This window comes from Populus alba, chromosome 10, assembly GCF_005239225.2.
Source record: "Populus alba chromosome 10, ASM523922v2, whole genome shotgun sequence".
Classification (NCBI taxonomy): domain Eukaryota; kingdom Viridiplantae; phylum Streptophyta; class Magnoliopsida; order Malpighiales; family Salicaceae; genus Populus; species Populus alba.
In genome coordinates, this window is record NC_133293.1 from 21,706,067 (window position 1) to 21,722,848 (window position 16,782).

Below are 16,782 nucleotides of genomic sequence, written 5' to 3' on the forward strand. Positions count from 1 at the left end.
AGGTTTGTGTAACATAAGTTGGAAGTTGGAAGATGAAAGAAAGACAGGCCAGGTTTCCTCCATTGATTTTGTTCCATATGCAAAGCTGGAAAAATCCCATTGAAGGCTTCAGAATTGGAGAACATCGACATTTATGGATTTCTTTTTTCTTTTTTCTTTGGTTGATGAACATTTTCGGATCATATCTACTACCCTATTCTAATCTGGGCTTTCGTAGGGACAAGAAAGCAGCCGCCAACAATCTACATTTGTGGGGGCTAATTGCTAATTGGTCTGTGGCTAACCAAAATAATGATTGACCTAATCAAGGGTCCGTACCAAAATTAATACTATGAATTAATCTAAGAAATTTTGTTTAGCTAGCAGCATAATCGAACAGCTGAACCAGTAAAGGAAGCTATCATATGAAGAAAATGAAAAACTGATTTAAGGAATTCTGCTCATAATTAACGAAGTTTCCTTATTTTTTTCACAGTATTTTGGAAAAGGTAGTAGCCGTTGAGCTCTTTCCTAGCTCGGAACTCTTAAGCCAAAAACAAAACCCCCTATATACAGACATTACAAACAAAATCTTTGCAAGAATCATTCAAAAAGATTCAGACCCTTTTTTCTGAAACAAAATATTCTAACAGATCTTACAGAATCCAACAATGTCCAATTCAACAAGATGTGCAGCTTGCAGATTTTTGAGAAGAAGATGTCGTCAAGATTGTGTCTTGGCTCCATATTTTCCTCCAACCAATCCCCAAAGATTTGCTAATGTCCATAAAGTCTTCGGTGCCAGCAAGATTACTGAATTGCTAAAGGTATTTTTATATACAAATCTCCACTCATCAACTAATTCATGATCAATCCAACCAAGCCAACACGCAAATAATTTCATCAACTAGATTATATATCGTAGTAAAATTTCTTTCCCCTCACAACTAAGCATCCATTCACCATTTCTTTTAGTTAAAGACGCTATTCATTCAAAAACTTCCAACCATGCTTAACTAGTGCATCTGACGTGACATCAAACGATCAAATAATCTAATATTATATATTATCTAAGAAGCTCATTGGTGATGAGTATTTTGGGATTCATAGCGCTATCCGTATTTTTAATCTTTAGTGACGATTGATAGATAATATTGATTGCGATATGGTGTGCTCACTCTTTTATAATCTTGGATTGGTGTGGAATGCAGCAACTTCCAGTGCATTTACGTTATGATGCAGCAGAATGCATGTCAATTGAGGCAGCATCACGTGCGAGAGACCCAGTTTATGGATGTGCTGGAGTCATATCTCAGCTGCAACAACATATAATTGATGTTCAATCTGAGTTGGTGAAGATAAAGGGTGAATTAGCAGTTCACAATGCTCAGCAACAACTACAACTAGAAAATGGAGAGAGAGCTAGTGAGCAGCAACAAGATGAACTTTTATGGCTCGGTTCGACTCAACATGACCCTTTGAATTTGGATCAACTGCTAATCCAAGCAAATGATTACCAAAAATCCCACTTTTAGTGACTTACATTTAGGAGCAATCAAGTTGGTCTCCATGATTTATATGTTCGTTGCTGGTTTCTAGTGCATTTTCAGTTTTCTTGCGTAATTACCAATGATTATGTTGGAGGGGACAAGAGAGAAGAAATGATCTGGCTGCCGAGTACGGACTCATTTGTACCAGTCCTGCCCTTGACTCGTTATTGTTCCGGTTCAATCTACTCCATTGGACGTTGTTTCAGTTGTTCTAATAAGTACATGATTCTACCAAAATCCCTTTCTTTTTCACGCGGTGATCTCAGAAGAATCCTCAAGCAAAACAAGCAGGTTACTTCTTTTTTAGTGTGTTCACGCCTAGCCAGGTAAAAAGATATTTACTCTTGGGTTTCAAATTAAACTAAAGAAAATACTAGCGATCAAAGCTAGCTAGGTCTCCATCAGAGGATGAAACGATGCTGTTTTAATTAAAACAATCTATAAACTGACCTAAAAACCCAAACCCTTGCCCATTTACGAGTCAATCCCCATTACATGTCTAACAATTATGCTCCTGCAATCAGCCCAGTGTGTGTGATCTGACCGTTTTATCGTCCCATTGAAACAGATTGCTGTGGGAAAAAACAAATACGCATAAATATTCAATATAGAAATCCATCATAAATATTCAAGAGTGAACTCGTGAAATCATCATTCTTTGTAGGGCTCGCCATCAATGAGAAAGTGCCGAGGTCTGTCGATCATGGTGTTCCATCTAGGCTTAACTTTGCCCGATATTCCTTTCCAGGGCTTGGAAAGGACATAGAAAAAATACATACACTTTAGGCATTCAATTCAATTGCAAGAAAGAGGAACAAAACCTAATCAATGTACGTTACGGAACTGAGAATTTTATGGTGAATAACTAATGACATTAAATAAAATTCATGACACATAAAAATATCTTTCCATTCTTTATTCAGAATGAATTACATAAAGGAACCGATAAAATATCACTAGTTACTCTTTAAACGCAATGAAATTACACATCTATCTAGTTCAAGTTTCAAAATGAAAAGGGAAAATCTACTTGTTTGTATCTTAATTTACAATTTAAGTAATCGGAGAGGATATAACACGACTTAATTGTTTACAGTTGTTTAACACACTATTGAAGAGTCTTCTTACCATATTGATGGTGAGGTTAGAGATATACATTCAGTTGTGAACAAGAAGCATCGGTGCCCTGTGTCATGTTATCAGCTCAATGCATGCCTTCATTAAGACATCTATGCATTCCAAGCAGTTCTTGATCGTCGAAATGGCTTTCTAAAGTGCTTGGATAGTGGAGTCTTTGGTACTGGAAGGAGTTTTCCAACCGCAGCAAGAGGCCAGCTGTAAAAAAGCAGGCAGCAGTGGTCGGGATGGGAAGTAATGATTTCACACAGTAATACAGCATATGCCTTCAAAAAACACTACTTGCAAAGCCTTCAAAACATTCTTATGACTTGCCAAGAATAACAGCAGTGATAAAAAAGAAGACGACCCAAGCAACCAAGTTCACCCCGTCTAATAAAATAAAAAAAGGTGCCAGAAAGCATTCAACCAAGATGCGTAAGCAAAACAAGGCGGATTCAAGGTACACCCATGCATGACTTAAGTTGACAGGATGCAAAATATATCTTATCCTACAAAAACTGGTGACTGAACTAACCTGACAATGCCAATGGCAACGCATATAAGCCATTGTTTCCAATTAAGTCTCACAGTTGTGGTAAAGTCTCCAGTGAATTCAATGAGGATTATCTGTAAAGCAATTGGCAATAGCACTGTCACTTCCCAGTACACTGATAATGAAAGCCAAAAGAAAATGCAGCGGCGGCTGCTCACCTGAAGGATGATGGTGAATCCAACTATTCCCATAAACAAGCGGTTTTTTGTTACTCCTTTAAATACATTTATTTGATCTGGCTTTCGAGCATTGAACTCATTGAAAACCTGTAAGTTCAATAGTTAGTGAATGTAAGCGTTGCATCTTGAAAAAGACAAAAATAGCTTCTTCGCAAGCAGCATAATTGGGAATGATAATGGTATCGTTTTCATTTTCCACTCAACAGACTTAACAAGACTCAAGGATACAGCAATTGGTACTTGTAGTCAAGTGGAAAACTTACTTGACAGAGAACAAATGCATTGAATATCATTGTATTCTTCACAATTGTAGCATGTTTCCTGTCGTCGTGATTCAAATTGAGAATACTCAAGCCCCGGAAGTTGAGCACAAGGAGAACAACAACTTGATATAGAGCCTGAAATTGATGAAAAAGAATAATAGGTCATGAATAAGCCATGGAGCTACATTAGTACTCAGCCCATAGTACTCTCAATATGTCATCAGGCAAACTGAGCACTTCAGAGAAGAAATACCTGTATGAGCAAGTTCCTCCACATGATGTTTGTTATGAGAGGTTCCCTAAAAGAGCAAGCAGAAGATCATTTATTCAGATCATCATCCATCAATTCAGAAAGATTAGCAAATACATTGAAACCATTATGCAACTTCTACAATCACAATATGCAAGAGAATCCCCGGACCATACTTCTAGGACAAGCAAAGGTCAGACACAAGTAAAATGACAAAGAAACAAAGGATTACGCCTGAAAACTGTGTTTCAGTATCATCCTGTGTATTCTTACTTTCCATGAGCAGGTGCAGAAGTTATTTTAAATTTCAATGTAGTTAAATTCAACAAGTACTCTACTCTATCGGGACATGATGCTTGCAGAGTAGAGCAGAAATCATTTAATATCTTGAATCCGCAACCTAGGAAAACCTGGTATATCCTGAGCTCTTCACAACCATTTAAATTCAACAAGTTGGCAACACAATTCTATACAATACAGAGTATAGAATAGATTACTCAACAAGTTCTCACCTTGACAAAGCATTGCATAGTTATCTACAAAGACAGAAATATGGCAGCAAAATAACGATGAAGTACACAGACCATTTTCATCAGAATAGAATAGTATAATGCGCGCGCGCGCACCAAAAGAAAAAGAAAACTAAAATTGATCTACATTGGATGGACTACAAAAGTGAAAACCTCACAACTTTGTCACAACCAAAAGCAAGATTCTACATTTTTTCTTGGAATCAGAATTCAGAAGGCATAAAGATGACCTAAAATTTTGTTGGATCTCAGACTGTAACATTTGGAAGTTCCTCATTGTTAAGCAAACTGTAAACTCCCACAATTTGCCATCATTGATAATCAAAATAAAAGCAACCTTAATTCCCCTTCTTCTAAACAGGAAATCATCAAACAAAAATCTACCCTCAAAACTTACCACCAAAGCAAGGCCAAGGGTCAACATTAAGTTACATTAAGCATCAAAATGCCACGGTACACAGAACAGGCAATTTAAGAGTCACATTAACTGTAGCTTGCATTTGTTGATTTATTTCTACCATAACATAATTGGCTAAGCCATAGTACAAACCTTCGACCAACTGGTGTCCTATGCATAAGGTGATCTGTTGGTGGTTCTGTAGCCAATGCAAGTGCCCCGAGAGTGTCCATGATAAGATTGACCCATAGAAGCTGAGCAACAAAAGTGAACAAGAATTAAAATGTTTGTTCATCATGAGAAGGAATCTAGTTCTGCATCAAGGAAAATTTCCAAATTCACATAATATCAATGCATTGAAATATTATTTGTCAGGCTATATATACCAAAACAAGTTATAAAATAATGGTCAGTTCCTTCTTTCTAGATAGGAACAGATAAAACAAAATTGACTAAAACCATGTTCAATATAAATTCAAGTTCTTTTCTCTCAAATGCACTTCAATATGCTAGAAATCAACTATTCTACCAATAAGCACGCACAAAACCAAAGGTTTGGTCTTTCTTCTACATTGATAACAAGATGCTATAATTAAAACAGTATATTGGCAAATTTGGACAATTCATGAAAAAATTATAAAATTTTGCAATGGTCAGACCTGCAGTAATGAATTTGTATTGTGCTCCTTATATTGAACACATGGACTGTGCAGTATGGTAAGATTAAATTGATCAAGTGAAAGAAATACATGAGTGAGAGAGAGAGACCTGCACTGTATTTAGAGGAACATCACCAGAAGAGACCGCAGCAACAACATTGATCACTAAAGCTCCAACATTAACAGTAAGCTGGAATTGGATAAATTTCTGAATGTTGGCATACACAGAACGCCCCCAACGAACAACCTACACATGAAAGAAGGAAACGGTAATTTCTACACACAAAACACAACAAGAGGGAAAAACTAGAGAGAGAAGGTTTGAAAGAGAGATAAGAAAGAGAATGGGTTGCCGGAGTCATAACTTCTCCAGTCACCATTAGATTTTGCTCAAATTCAGATACGGTGTGCGCCTTACCCTACTCTACAACCTCACTATCCGGATTTGGTTTATTTGGTGTCGTTTGCGATATTTCTAGGAAAACTAGGTTTGGGGCAGACATAGCTGCCAGCTTGGTTTGCCTAGTTTTCACCGTTGAATCAACTTCATTTTTCTTAGAGAGGTTTGACTAGACGTCGTCCTCTTTATTCTGAATGGTGGAGATCAAATTTCAGCATTCCTGGAAAGAATTTTACTCCTTGGACTAGCTTCTGTCAGTTTTCAGATCAGATTATCTCTTTGAAGATCGCATTTGATCTAGCCGTTGGATTACTCTGGTTCTTTTACATGCTATGTTAAACTTGCTTAACTTGAACTAGACCGTTGGATTTTATCTAGTTTTATCATTATAGTGCGTATTGCTGCTTTGAAATTGTTGCCAAAACATGGATACAAATCACCCAGAAACAAGTCAATCAGTTCAAGAATTCTAGAAAACAGTCGACCGGTTAACCAAACAACCTACTGCCAACCGCACAACAGCCACCAAGAAACCCTTAAATACCACCACCAACACTTTAAACACCTCAACCACCACAAAAAACCCTCCCCCAACCTCCTCAAAAAACAAAGACTATCCCTTAACAACCTTAAAAAAACCCAATTGATCCCCACACGATATGCCACCACAAGAACACCACTACCACCAACTTTGCCCCTAGCTCTTTATAAGTTGTGATAAAGTGAAGATCTCAAATGCTACAACCCCTACCAAAATAACCTCTTTCCCACGACAAGAGATTGAGACCATTTTGAACATTCCGGATAATGTCATTGATGACTGCGTTGGAATGGAACCAATGCTTGGTGGGTTTCTTTGCGGGTTATCGGATGCCTTACCATGAAGCCAACTCTATTACATTCCAAATATGGAAGAATTGTGGCCTTAAGAGTGTCATGACAACACAAGTTTGTTGATTTTTCAATTCAAAACAAAAATACATTGTAACCCTAAGTAAAAGGCCTGCATGTCTATGCATTGCACACATGCAACATATTCCATGATAGCAAGAAACCAAAAGGAATAAAACTTGCAAATATGCAACTTTCAACTGATAAATATGTATATTGAAGTGCAAAGCATCGAGATTCACTGTAAAAGTAAAAGAAAAGTGAAACAGAAAGAAGGGGATTTTTTTCTGAAGAAAGATAACTTCAAAACTCCCCTCTCCCACCCAATTCCCACCCACCCCAAAAAAAAAAAAAAAAAAAATAATAAAAAAAAAAAAACCTTGAAGACGGGTACACATAATTTTCTCATGTAAACAAGTCAAGGATTCTCTAACCTTTACAACTGAAGCAAAATTATCATCCAAGATAACAATATCCGAGCTCTCTTTTGCAACTTCAGTCCCTTGAATGCCCATAGAAAGGCCTATATCAGCCTATAATACAGAAAAGTAAAGGTGCAATCAAATGAAAAGGAAGCATTAAACAAATTGGAAAGTAGAGCAGAAAGTTGTTAAGTACAAGACCATGATGTAGGAAAAGAAACAGCTTTAATCTCCAGAAAGTTTTTGTTGCCACCTAGACACATAATGCGTAAAATCACTTAACATGCAAGACATTCAAGCTCGTTAGCTTTTTTGCAGGCTATAATATGGGAAGACTTTTCCCTAGGAACTAGAACGAATACTGGCATGAAATCTATCTCTATACAAAACATGCAAGTTGCACAGACACTCATTTATTCCTGCCTTCAAAAGGTTTCCAGAACATGTTGAAGAAAGCAAGTGTCACGCCTACTATAAATCAATCTTTTAGATATAATAGAACTACGTGGTATGATTAATCATCTGCTATGATATTTGCTACATTTATATTAATGATACCTTTCTACTAGTCTGCAATGGACACAAAAAAACCTAATATCCATTCATCTAGGCATTAGAAAGTTAATATGTGGGTGGGAAACTAGAGGTCCAGATCCAAATTCTAGGTACATGAGTTGTAAACAAAATACCTTGCAATTTTTAGGTGCAGGAGTTGTAAACTCTACCAAATGTATCCAGAAATTTTAGACATATGAAACCACAAGTAAAACAGAAACAAGGATGACAAACCTCATGAAGTGCGGGAGCATCATTTGTGCCATCTCCAGTCACAGCTACAACTTCCCCTCCCTTACGAAGGGCTTGCACAAGTAAAAGCTTGTCATTGGGAGATGACCTCCCCATCACCTATACATCATTACTCCTAAGTTAAACATTTTTTTCATGCTAAAAAAACCAAACCAGCTAACTCAATCTCCAAAGTTAATTTCATGCTTTTTGGAACAAACCGTTATTTTCTTGGCAATTATTTCTCTTTCTTTTTCTGAATATGCACGGAATACTTTTCCTTCAATGATATTAGGCTCTGTAGCATCAGCACCAGAACTGAGAATCCCACACTCCAAAGCTATAGCTTTTGCTGTCTGAATATTGTCTCCAGTAACCATTCGTACCTATGATTTCACAAACACATTAATCATAATATGCCATGGATGAGATAGATTTTACACACAAACAGATTTCATAAAGGTATAAGAAATGCTAAACATAGAGCAACAAATGCTCTTGTCATAGTATGGGTTTTCAAAATTCCAAGAGGGGCATGTTGCCAAGGCAATGCACTAGTCTTGCTTTGTCTTGTTGCATCTCCTAATTAGGAACATGCAAGGATCTTTCAGGATAACCATTTACATTCCAGTTGCTTTGAGATAAAATAGTTCTTCTAGCTTCACCAGGTGTTCTACAATATTGTACATAGGTGATTGTAGTTGCAGATATGCAAAGAGATGGGAGAGCTCTGTAACTTCTTATTTTTTTTGTAGTGGTTTATAGGAGAGTATTCCTTTGTTTTCTTCTCTTACATTTTTTTGTCAATAATGCTCTTTTCTTGTATAAAAAAAGTCACTTTTATTGACCATTGTACATAACAAACTCCAGTCTTTAAAACATCATCCATTGATACATATGATGGAATAAGCATTTTTATAAGGTAAATATTAGAAGTTGATTTCTGAAAGTAATAAACAACCTTTACACCAGCTGCTGTGCATACTCTAACTGCATCTTTTACACCTGGGCGGCAAGGATCCTGCACACAAATGCATTAGTTAATAGCAAGTAAAGCATAAACACTGCTTGCAAGTTGACACTTATTGACAGGCCAAGAAGGGGAACTTGGGTTAATTTGCATGTCATTAAAATGAAAAGAATAAAAATTTTGGCAGTTCAATCAAAGCATGAAACTGATTCGTTCTACATGCAGTCAAAACCAAAAGAGTTCACATCCTAGCAGTGCAAAGATGATTGATGAGGCTGTTGTATATGTGAGGTGGATGGAGAAAAATAACATCTAGCATATGAAACTTATCTACACTGATAACAACTTTACATGATGGCCGACATATCAATCATGGAGAGAGAGAGAGAGAGAGAGAGAGAGCCACATAATCCAAAAGAGAAAATGAGGTGTGAAAATGTACACCTTAATGCCGACAATAGCAAGCAAAACAAGTTCATCTTCAGGCAAAACCCATTTTTCCAAGCTCTCTATATCAGTAGGAACTTTGTCCAAATCATATGGTCTATATGCAATAGCAACACAGCGCAAGCTGCAGGCAGCCATGTCATCAATAGAGGCCTTGATAAAATCCTGCAGACGGATTTACAAGAGGAATCATTATCCAAAAAAAATACAGACAAATGTTAAGACTTAAGAGATTCTAAATTACTCTCTTAACCTATGCATGGTCAAATGATGACTTATACTGAGTGTTTCATGCAACTAACTCAAACTATTTGCATTGTTAATTTAGCAAACACTGGTCCACAAATTGTAAACTTCAGATAGAGTCAAAATTGTAAATTAAATAGCAATTTATACTTTATATAAAACATCTGGAAATCAGCTTTGAAAAGACTTCAGAAAAACAACACTACCATATCTTTATCAATGGATTGCAGTGAACCATTTGAATCAAGATATCTGGTACAAGAGGCAAGAACCATCTCAGCTGCTCCTTTCCAATGTATGTGAACTTTAGAATCAGTCTGCCAAAATCAAATAATTAATGAAAGTTTATCAGAATATGGCAACTCATAAATTCCTTAATAGTGCACAAGTTCAGTGAGCACAAATGAGAGATGTTGCACTCAAAAAGTGTGCAAGAAGCTTATGGCATGCTTCAGGGATAGAGATCATAAAATATGGTCTAGCTAGCAAACAACACTAGTCCTGATGTGGTTACAGAGCACTGACAATCCTCAAATTACATCCTCACAGCTGAGCTTTTTTAAACTATTGAACTTACTTTATCATTTGTAAGTGAGTAGAGATCACTGGACAAATATTGCTTTTGCAATAGGCAAATCAATGGCAATATTTTCCACGCAACAGATGCCAAAAAAGCAAATCAACAGCAATATTTTCAATGCAACAAATGCAAAATGTAAGCGAAATTATTATGAATGATGCTAGACACCAGATGAACTTGTGACCTCCAAGGTCAGGGGCGAAGTTAGAATGAAGAGACTACCGTTTGTACAGCAACACCACCTTGCTTTTTCTCAGAATTGAAAGGGAAAACATGAAGGATTTTGGACTCTGATCTAAGAGCATCAAACTTCATCCCCAACTGAAAACAAAATTACAAAATACAAATACATAGATGGTAAGTGCAATTTACTTGACAAAGAAATATACTAGATATAGAAGGTGGAATATGGTTGGAGGTTGTACCTTGAGTGCCCAAGAGAGGATAGCTTTTTCAGTTGGAGATCCAGAAATCTCTACATCTCCACCATCCTGCAAAAATGAATGCAGTCAACAACAGATTTAATTCTTTTAAAGGCAATCATGCTCCCAGAGTAATCCACAATATCCAACAAAAAAAGGGTTTCAAACAAGAAGTTAGGAAATAATAAATATGATGATTAGGTAAAGAGAACATGAGAGAAGAATCACAAAATCAAAGAACAAAAGAAAAGGAGACTGCTACCTTGGGAACAAAAACATTGCCGGTGGTGTTCTGTGCAATACCCTCGCACAACAAAGAGCTAACTTCTGAGTGCAAATTTAAGGGGTTATCTGGAGGGTTTATCTTCTGTTTCCCAATGTAAGCCTCAACTACAGTCATCTGTAAAATGAAAAATCCACAAGTAAATATCAAGCACGGAAAGTGGCATGCCTGCTTCTGTAAGTAATCATGCTTCCTACTGCGAAAGCCACCTGATTTAATGTCAATGTTCCAGTCTTATCACTGCAAATTGTTGTTGAAGAGCCCATAGTTTCACATGCTGAAAGCCTACGAACCTGAATATCCATGCTGTTAGATAATGATGTTTCATAAACTAGAATGCAGATCAAAGGAAATTACAGAAGAAAATGACATTGGGGAAAATAGAGAAAGATACTTGCCAAGGCTTTATCTGCCATCATTTTCCGCATTGAATATGCCAGACTGCAAAGCAATAGAGTAAAAAATAAAATAAATTTGGATATGAGATAGTGATTGCTAGATCAGTATGCATCAATATTATAGAGATGACTTTTACTTACGTCAAGGTAACAGCCAATGGAAGTCCCTCGGGAACAGCAACAACCACAATTGTAACCTAAATGGTTATACATTTAGTCAGGAAATCACATAAAACATAAGCATAAGCAAATCCAGGGACTTCACTTACTGCAACGGTAAGGATCTTTATCACTCCGTCTATTGCTTTGCTGACCTTTGTCTCTCCTTTGATAAACTGGACACTTCCATCAGGATTTTTTGTATTTCCAGTAAAGTATCTAACAAATTTGATGATATTGTAGATGGTAAGTTGGTGCACAAACAATATAACAATCAGTAATTGAATAATAACATGTACCCTACCGGCCCAAAAGGACAGCAAGCACAGAAAGAGCTACAGCAAGCCCAACAATGCCAATAAAAGTTGCAAGTCCATTCAATCGTACCTAACAGTCATTAAAAAGATAACCTTAAAGCTGCATCAAATCACATTTATTGACATTATCTACAGTTGAAGTAATGAGAATTGAGATGAAACCTGCAAGGGAGTCTCTTCACCAGTATCCTCTGAGACGCTCGCCATCAACAACCCCCATTCAGTATTGATTCCAACACCAGTTACCTGAAAATGGCCAGGAAGAAATGAATCTACAAGGTAGCATATTTGAATAACAAATACTAGACTATTTTGAAAATAAAAGGAAATGCTGCTGTTAATTACATGACCAACATAAAAAGGAAGGGGAGACATGCTTTATAAAAATAACTGAGAATCATCCTGATCATAATAAACAGAGAACAGGATGTATAACTGCGCAGAGAGTATAACTGCAGTTTTTACCAGCATAGTGCCGAAACCATCTGCTACTTTACAACCAGACATCAAAAAGGGAGCCTTCTGATTCTTGTGAACCTACAATAGAGAACGGACTTGAAAATAATAGATTTCAACTATCAAGAAATTTCAGAACTAGATGTTTAGCAAACTCACAATCTTGCTTTCACCAGTCATGCTAGATTCATCTATGGCAAGAGAATGGCCGGTAATCAAGAGTCCATCAGCTGGAACCTAAGTAAAACACCTCAATATTTGTATAGTTAATTTAAAAGATTTAAATGCATCGTAAAAAATAATTTCTTCAGAAATAAACCTCACCTGATCACCTATTTTAAGAGGTACAACATCACCAACAACAATATCAAATATTGACATTTTCATCGTTCTTCCACCCCTCATAACCTGCATAGGTTCAGATGTTTCCCTTTCTTTAGATACAAAACATTGGAAGATCAAAAAATAAGCAGTCATATATTTTCATATCACAATAATACACACCTCTAACTGTATGTTTTGCTTTTCCTGATTTAAATTTTGAAACTGCAGAGATTGACGGTAATCGCTAACAGCTAGTAATAAACAGAGAAAAACAATGGTTACAAAAAAAAAAATCACTGCTTGGAAAAAAAACCAGCACATGGAGTTGAATGAGTAAATCCAATAGAAGTTTTTCCAGATATGATGGACAGAGCAGTTCAGCAGTGAAGAACAGGACGAGAAGATTATAGCAACATCATTTACAATTCATTTGGATCTCAAGGGGGTGAAAGAGAACAAAATATGAAGTCTTTGGCATAACCATTCCACAGACATGTAACCATATGGATGCCAACATACTAAATCTTGTAATCATAAGCACCCAAGGTCGCAAACTTTCTTATGTTGCTACCTTCTGCTAGCAACTATATGAACCTTTTATTGGAAGAAGATTGAATTCGATACCTGTAACAATTATGACAAGAATAACAGCAAAAGAGATGCTCGCCCCATCATACCATCCATGTGACAAACCCTATGAGGAACGAGAAGTGTGAACAAGATATTAGTATAAACAGGAAAAGGTCTGAAATGGAGCATTAAGGAGAGGAAGATCTACCCCCATAATGCACTGTGCACATACTCAAAGTAGTTAAAGATAAAGACCTCATATATATGGCTTAGGCAAGCTAAAACACAAAAAACAGATTTAAATAAGAACCAAGCACACCTCTGTCTTGATTCCCAGTCCCAATGATGCAATGGCAGCTACAATCAAAATGATGAGGGTTAAATCTTGCCAAGCTTCCCACAGGAATCTCTGCAATATGAAGCGCACTGTAAGCAAACTATCTTCAATTCTGAAAAGAAAGAAATAAGAAAAAAAAATCAAAACCACATAACATACCAAAAAACTGCGTCCTTTTTTCTGAGGATATCTATTTGTTCCAAATGCATTCCTACGCTTTATCAAATCATCCTCATCTCCAGTAATACCAGTCACAAGATTGGTTTTCAGCATATTTGACAACCCTTTGGCCTGATCGAGGAAGAGATAACACACAATGTAAACAAGCTTACATGGTAAAATAGAGTAAAATAATGAAAGCATGTTTGCAATTGACTTACACCGCCATATTGTTGCAGAGAAGAAAAATTATGAAACCTGGTGATTGAAGCAAGCTGCTCCAGTCCAATTGCATAATCACCAGTAGCAGTTGGAGGTGTAGCTGAGGGACCCAGCACTTCAGAAGCAGAAAATAAGTTAACATGGATAATCTATTTGAGTTGGAAAAAAATAGCCCTGAAACTCTCAAACAGCAGACTACAAAAAGTACAAGAAAAACTTTGTAAGAATATTTTACTTGGTGGTTATGTTAGTTATCCAGTCTTTAATATCATGTACTGGGGTCAACAGCAAATAATTCCTTCCTCCATTATATTAGTTATTTCCAAATTCTATTTGAGAGATTGTGACAATGATTCCTCTCTTCACTACTTCAATCCACATCCTTTTTTACCAAACAATCCCCTTCTTCACTCAAATACTCAAACTAACTTGTGCCGTGTTTAACTTTCAAGGAATGCATTACTCTTATCCAGTCCTGGCATATACTTGGATATATCCATCTTAATAGTTTGATTCAAGCTTTTTTCTGGGCATGTTGCTTCTTCACTGTCCAGCACTCGCCATCACAGTAAATAGTTGACCTCAATGCAATGTTAGAGAAGTTATTCTTTAGTGAAATGAGGGTTATAAGAACAGATAGCCATAGATCTCCGGCCAAATATCTTTAACTAAACCACTTGATTTTTACTTTTACAGAATATATTATCTTCCATACTGTTCCACTTCCTTTGTCAAAAAATCCTAGGTTAGAGAGAAGGGATAAAGAGGCCTTAAACAAATCAAATCAGAACCTCCACGAAAAAACTCATTTCAAACATCAAAGTCGGATTAAAAGCTTTTAAAGAAGATATAAAAGGAGCATTAGAGGGTGACATACCAATTTGCTGTTCCCCTGCCAACCGAAAGAGTAATGCCGCCTGAAACAACAAATATTCAGTGATCAGGAAATATTACTGTCTCAAATGCCTGATGAAATGCTTGATAACGTTAGAAAAATTACCCTTACGACTTGTGCTTGGGATCTGATCATCCTTCTTCTTTTCTCTTTCTCGTCTTCTCTTTTCAAGTCCAAGGTGTACCGAAAACGCCGGCAAGCATTCAACACAAGCGCTGCTTGCTGTGAAAGACAAAATCAATATTAGTCATAACCCAGGAAATGAAAAATAAAAAAGTAAACCTGCAACAACAATTTATAAACCTCCATGCACTCAGCATGTAGAACTAAAACAAAACCAAAAAAGAAAATGAAATTCAACATCAACTCTGAACCCTAATAGTAAGAAAGCCACCATTGAATAACTTTATGCTTTGAGCCTGCATTATAATCACCAAGAGACAAATTTGTCTCTGCATGATAATAAAGGCAAGTAGAAATCATATAACATAGCATCTTATCATCTTCTTCTTCTTCTTTTCTTAAGAAAGAAGATTTTATATCATATAACATCGCATCGCATCATCTTCTCATTTTTCTTAAGAAAGAAGATTCTACCACCTCCGATGCAAACGAAGCTCGAAACACCAAATGCATTCATCTTTCTTATACCAATACAACACCAGCATTGTCAGCTATTTGCTCCGTTTTCAAACCAATTAACAAAATAAAAATAAAAAACACTCGCACGCCTGCAGACAATGCCGGATTATTATTATTATTATTATTATTATTATTATTATTATTATTATTATTAAGATGATGTTATTATAACTAAGAATAATGATGAAATAATAATAATAATAATAACAACAACAACAATTACCCTCCATTGGCGAAGAATCTCGATAGGAGCGTTCTTGGTCTGGGAAATATCAAAAGGATCAGATTCATCTATCAAATCATGATCATCATGTTCAAACTCCTTAGTAGGTCTCGCCTCCAAGTCATCCTGTTCCCGGGGGGATGCTGAAGAAGGCAACAATCCATTAGACGAACAACTGCTACTCATGATTCCTCCTGTTCCTTCTCCTTTATCCTCTTCAGCTCTCTTCTTCTATTTTATATTTTGTTACGTAAAATAATTAAAAGAAATATAAAGAATTTGTAATTCTAATGTCGCAGCATGGAGAGATGGCACTTAAAAATCCCGGTGGCTGTCACGGCGGGAAGAAGAGAGGCCACCAGCTCCAAAAAATAAACGCCTAGTAACAACCCAACACACAAGTACAGTGGAGTCATTTACAAATAAAAAAATAAAACAGAAACATAAGAGAACGAGAGGAGAGGCGAGAGAATGGTGGGACGATTGGGTGGTTTGCGCGGCAATGTCGGAGGCGTTAGTTACGGAGGAAGTTACTGCTAGGGGTTTTTTGATTATAAATAGGAAAAATACAACGATAATACGCTATATGAATAAAAAAAAATAATAGAATGATTAGGTTATGTTACCGTGATTGGCGGATATCGAACGGTGGTGGCGGCGAAAAGGAGACAATCGGAAGGTTTTAGGAATTTATTGACACTTCACAGGGAGTGTGTGAGGGTAGAGAGAGAGAGAGGGATGGAGAGCGAATTCTTGTTGGGAAGCTTCCTGGCAACTTCCCGCGCAATGACTTGCGCTCCCGTACATATATAGAAATTGACTGGTATATTGGTGCGCGCGGGTAAATATTTTTTTTTTTAAGTAAAAATATATTAAGGATATGGAGATTTTTTTAATAGTGTTATTAAATCTAATTAAGTGCGTTAATTTAAAAAAAAATTGACTTAATTATTTATTTACCTCAAGTTTTTAATTAAATTATATAAGAGGTAGCTTGATTTAAATTAATCAATTTTATAAATCCTTAATAATCGATACAAATATAATTTAGCTTTTAAAAAAACTTCAAGATAATAATTTTTTTAAAAAAATTATCGAGGCGATGACAAATTGGATCTAACTCGTCCTCTCGACCTGGATTATGTATTTTATTG

At 36.4% G+C, this 16,782-nt stretch overlaps 2 protein-coding genes across 3 annotated transcripts; one reads left to right on the forward strand and one right to left on the reverse strand.

The window, feature by feature from the left end:
• Positions 1 to 650: 650 nt before the first annotated feature.
• Positions 651 to 1,514, forward strand: LOC118059815 (LOB domain-containing protein 24). The gene is made up of 2 exons (XM_035072779.1): positions 651 to 806; positions 1,191 to 1,514. The coding sequence occupies exons 1-2, from the start codon at positions 651 to 653 to the stop codon at positions 1,512 to 1,514; spliced, it is 480 nt and encodes a 159-aa protein (XP_034928670.1).
• A 903-nt stretch (positions 1,515 to 2,417) lies between these two features.
• On the reverse strand, positions 2,418 to 16,413 carry LOC118060183 (calcium-transporting ATPase 9, plasma membrane-type). Of its 2 annotated transcripts, none has more exons than XM_035073359.2 (34): positions 16,255 to 16,413; positions 15,629 to 15,859; positions 14,869 to 14,985; positions 14,746 to 14,785; positions 13,868 to 13,983; positions 13,647 to 13,778; positions 13,470 to 13,559; positions 13,205 to 13,274; positions 12,761 to 12,831; positions 12,581 to 12,664; positions 12,416 to 12,493; positions 12,266 to 12,337; positions 11,963 to 12,046; positions 11,788 to 11,870; positions 11,594 to 11,702; positions 11,466 to 11,521; positions 11,325 to 11,367; positions 11,136 to 11,219; positions 10,906 to 11,043; positions 10,647 to 10,712; positions 10,444 to 10,542; positions 9,848 to 9,958; positions 9,393 to 9,560; positions 8,940 to 8,999; positions 8,200 to 8,364; positions 7,982 to 8,098; positions 7,205 to 7,303; positions 5,589 to 5,726; positions 4,974 to 5,074; positions 3,897 to 3,942; positions 3,644 to 3,778; positions 3,360 to 3,467; positions 3,184 to 3,275; positions 2,418 to 2,864 (listed from the first exon to the last, which is right to left on the reverse strand). In XM_035073359.2, the coding sequence occupies exons 2-34, from the start codon at positions 15,812 to 15,814 to the stop codon at positions 2,759 to 2,761; spliced, it is 3,264 nt and encodes a 1,087-aa protein (XP_034929250.1). In that variant the 5' UTR covers positions 15,815 to 15,859; positions 16,255 to 16,413; the 3' UTR covers positions 2,418 to 2,758. The 2 variants fall into 2 exon arrangements, with proteins under 2 accessions (XP_034929250.1, XP_034929249.1); XM_035073358.2 differs by having other exon boundaries at positions 15,629 to 16,007.
• Between the last annotated feature and the right edge of the window lie 369 nt (positions 16,414 to 16,782).

Coding starts and splice junctions, on each gene's coding strand:
- LOC118059815 (XM_035072779.1), top strand. CDS start 651: ATGTCCAATTCAACAAGATGTGCAGCTTGCAGATTTTTGAGAAGAAGA. Junction 807..1,190: donor AGATTACTGAATTGCTAAAG/GTATTTTTATAT, acceptor TGTGGAATGCAG/CAACTTCCAGTGCATTTACG.
- LOC118060183 (XM_035073359.2), bottom strand. CDS start 15,814: ATGAGTAGCAGTTGTTCGTCTAATGGATTGTTGCCTTCTTCAGCATCC. Junction 12,047..12,265: donor ATGGTTTCGGCACTATGCTG/GTAAAAACTGCA, acceptor GGCCATTTTCAG/GTAACTGGTGTTGGAATCAA. Junction 11,220..11,324: donor TGATGGCAGATAAAGCCTTG/GCAAGTATCTTT, acceptor ATGGATATTCAG/GTTCGTAGGCTTTCAGCATG.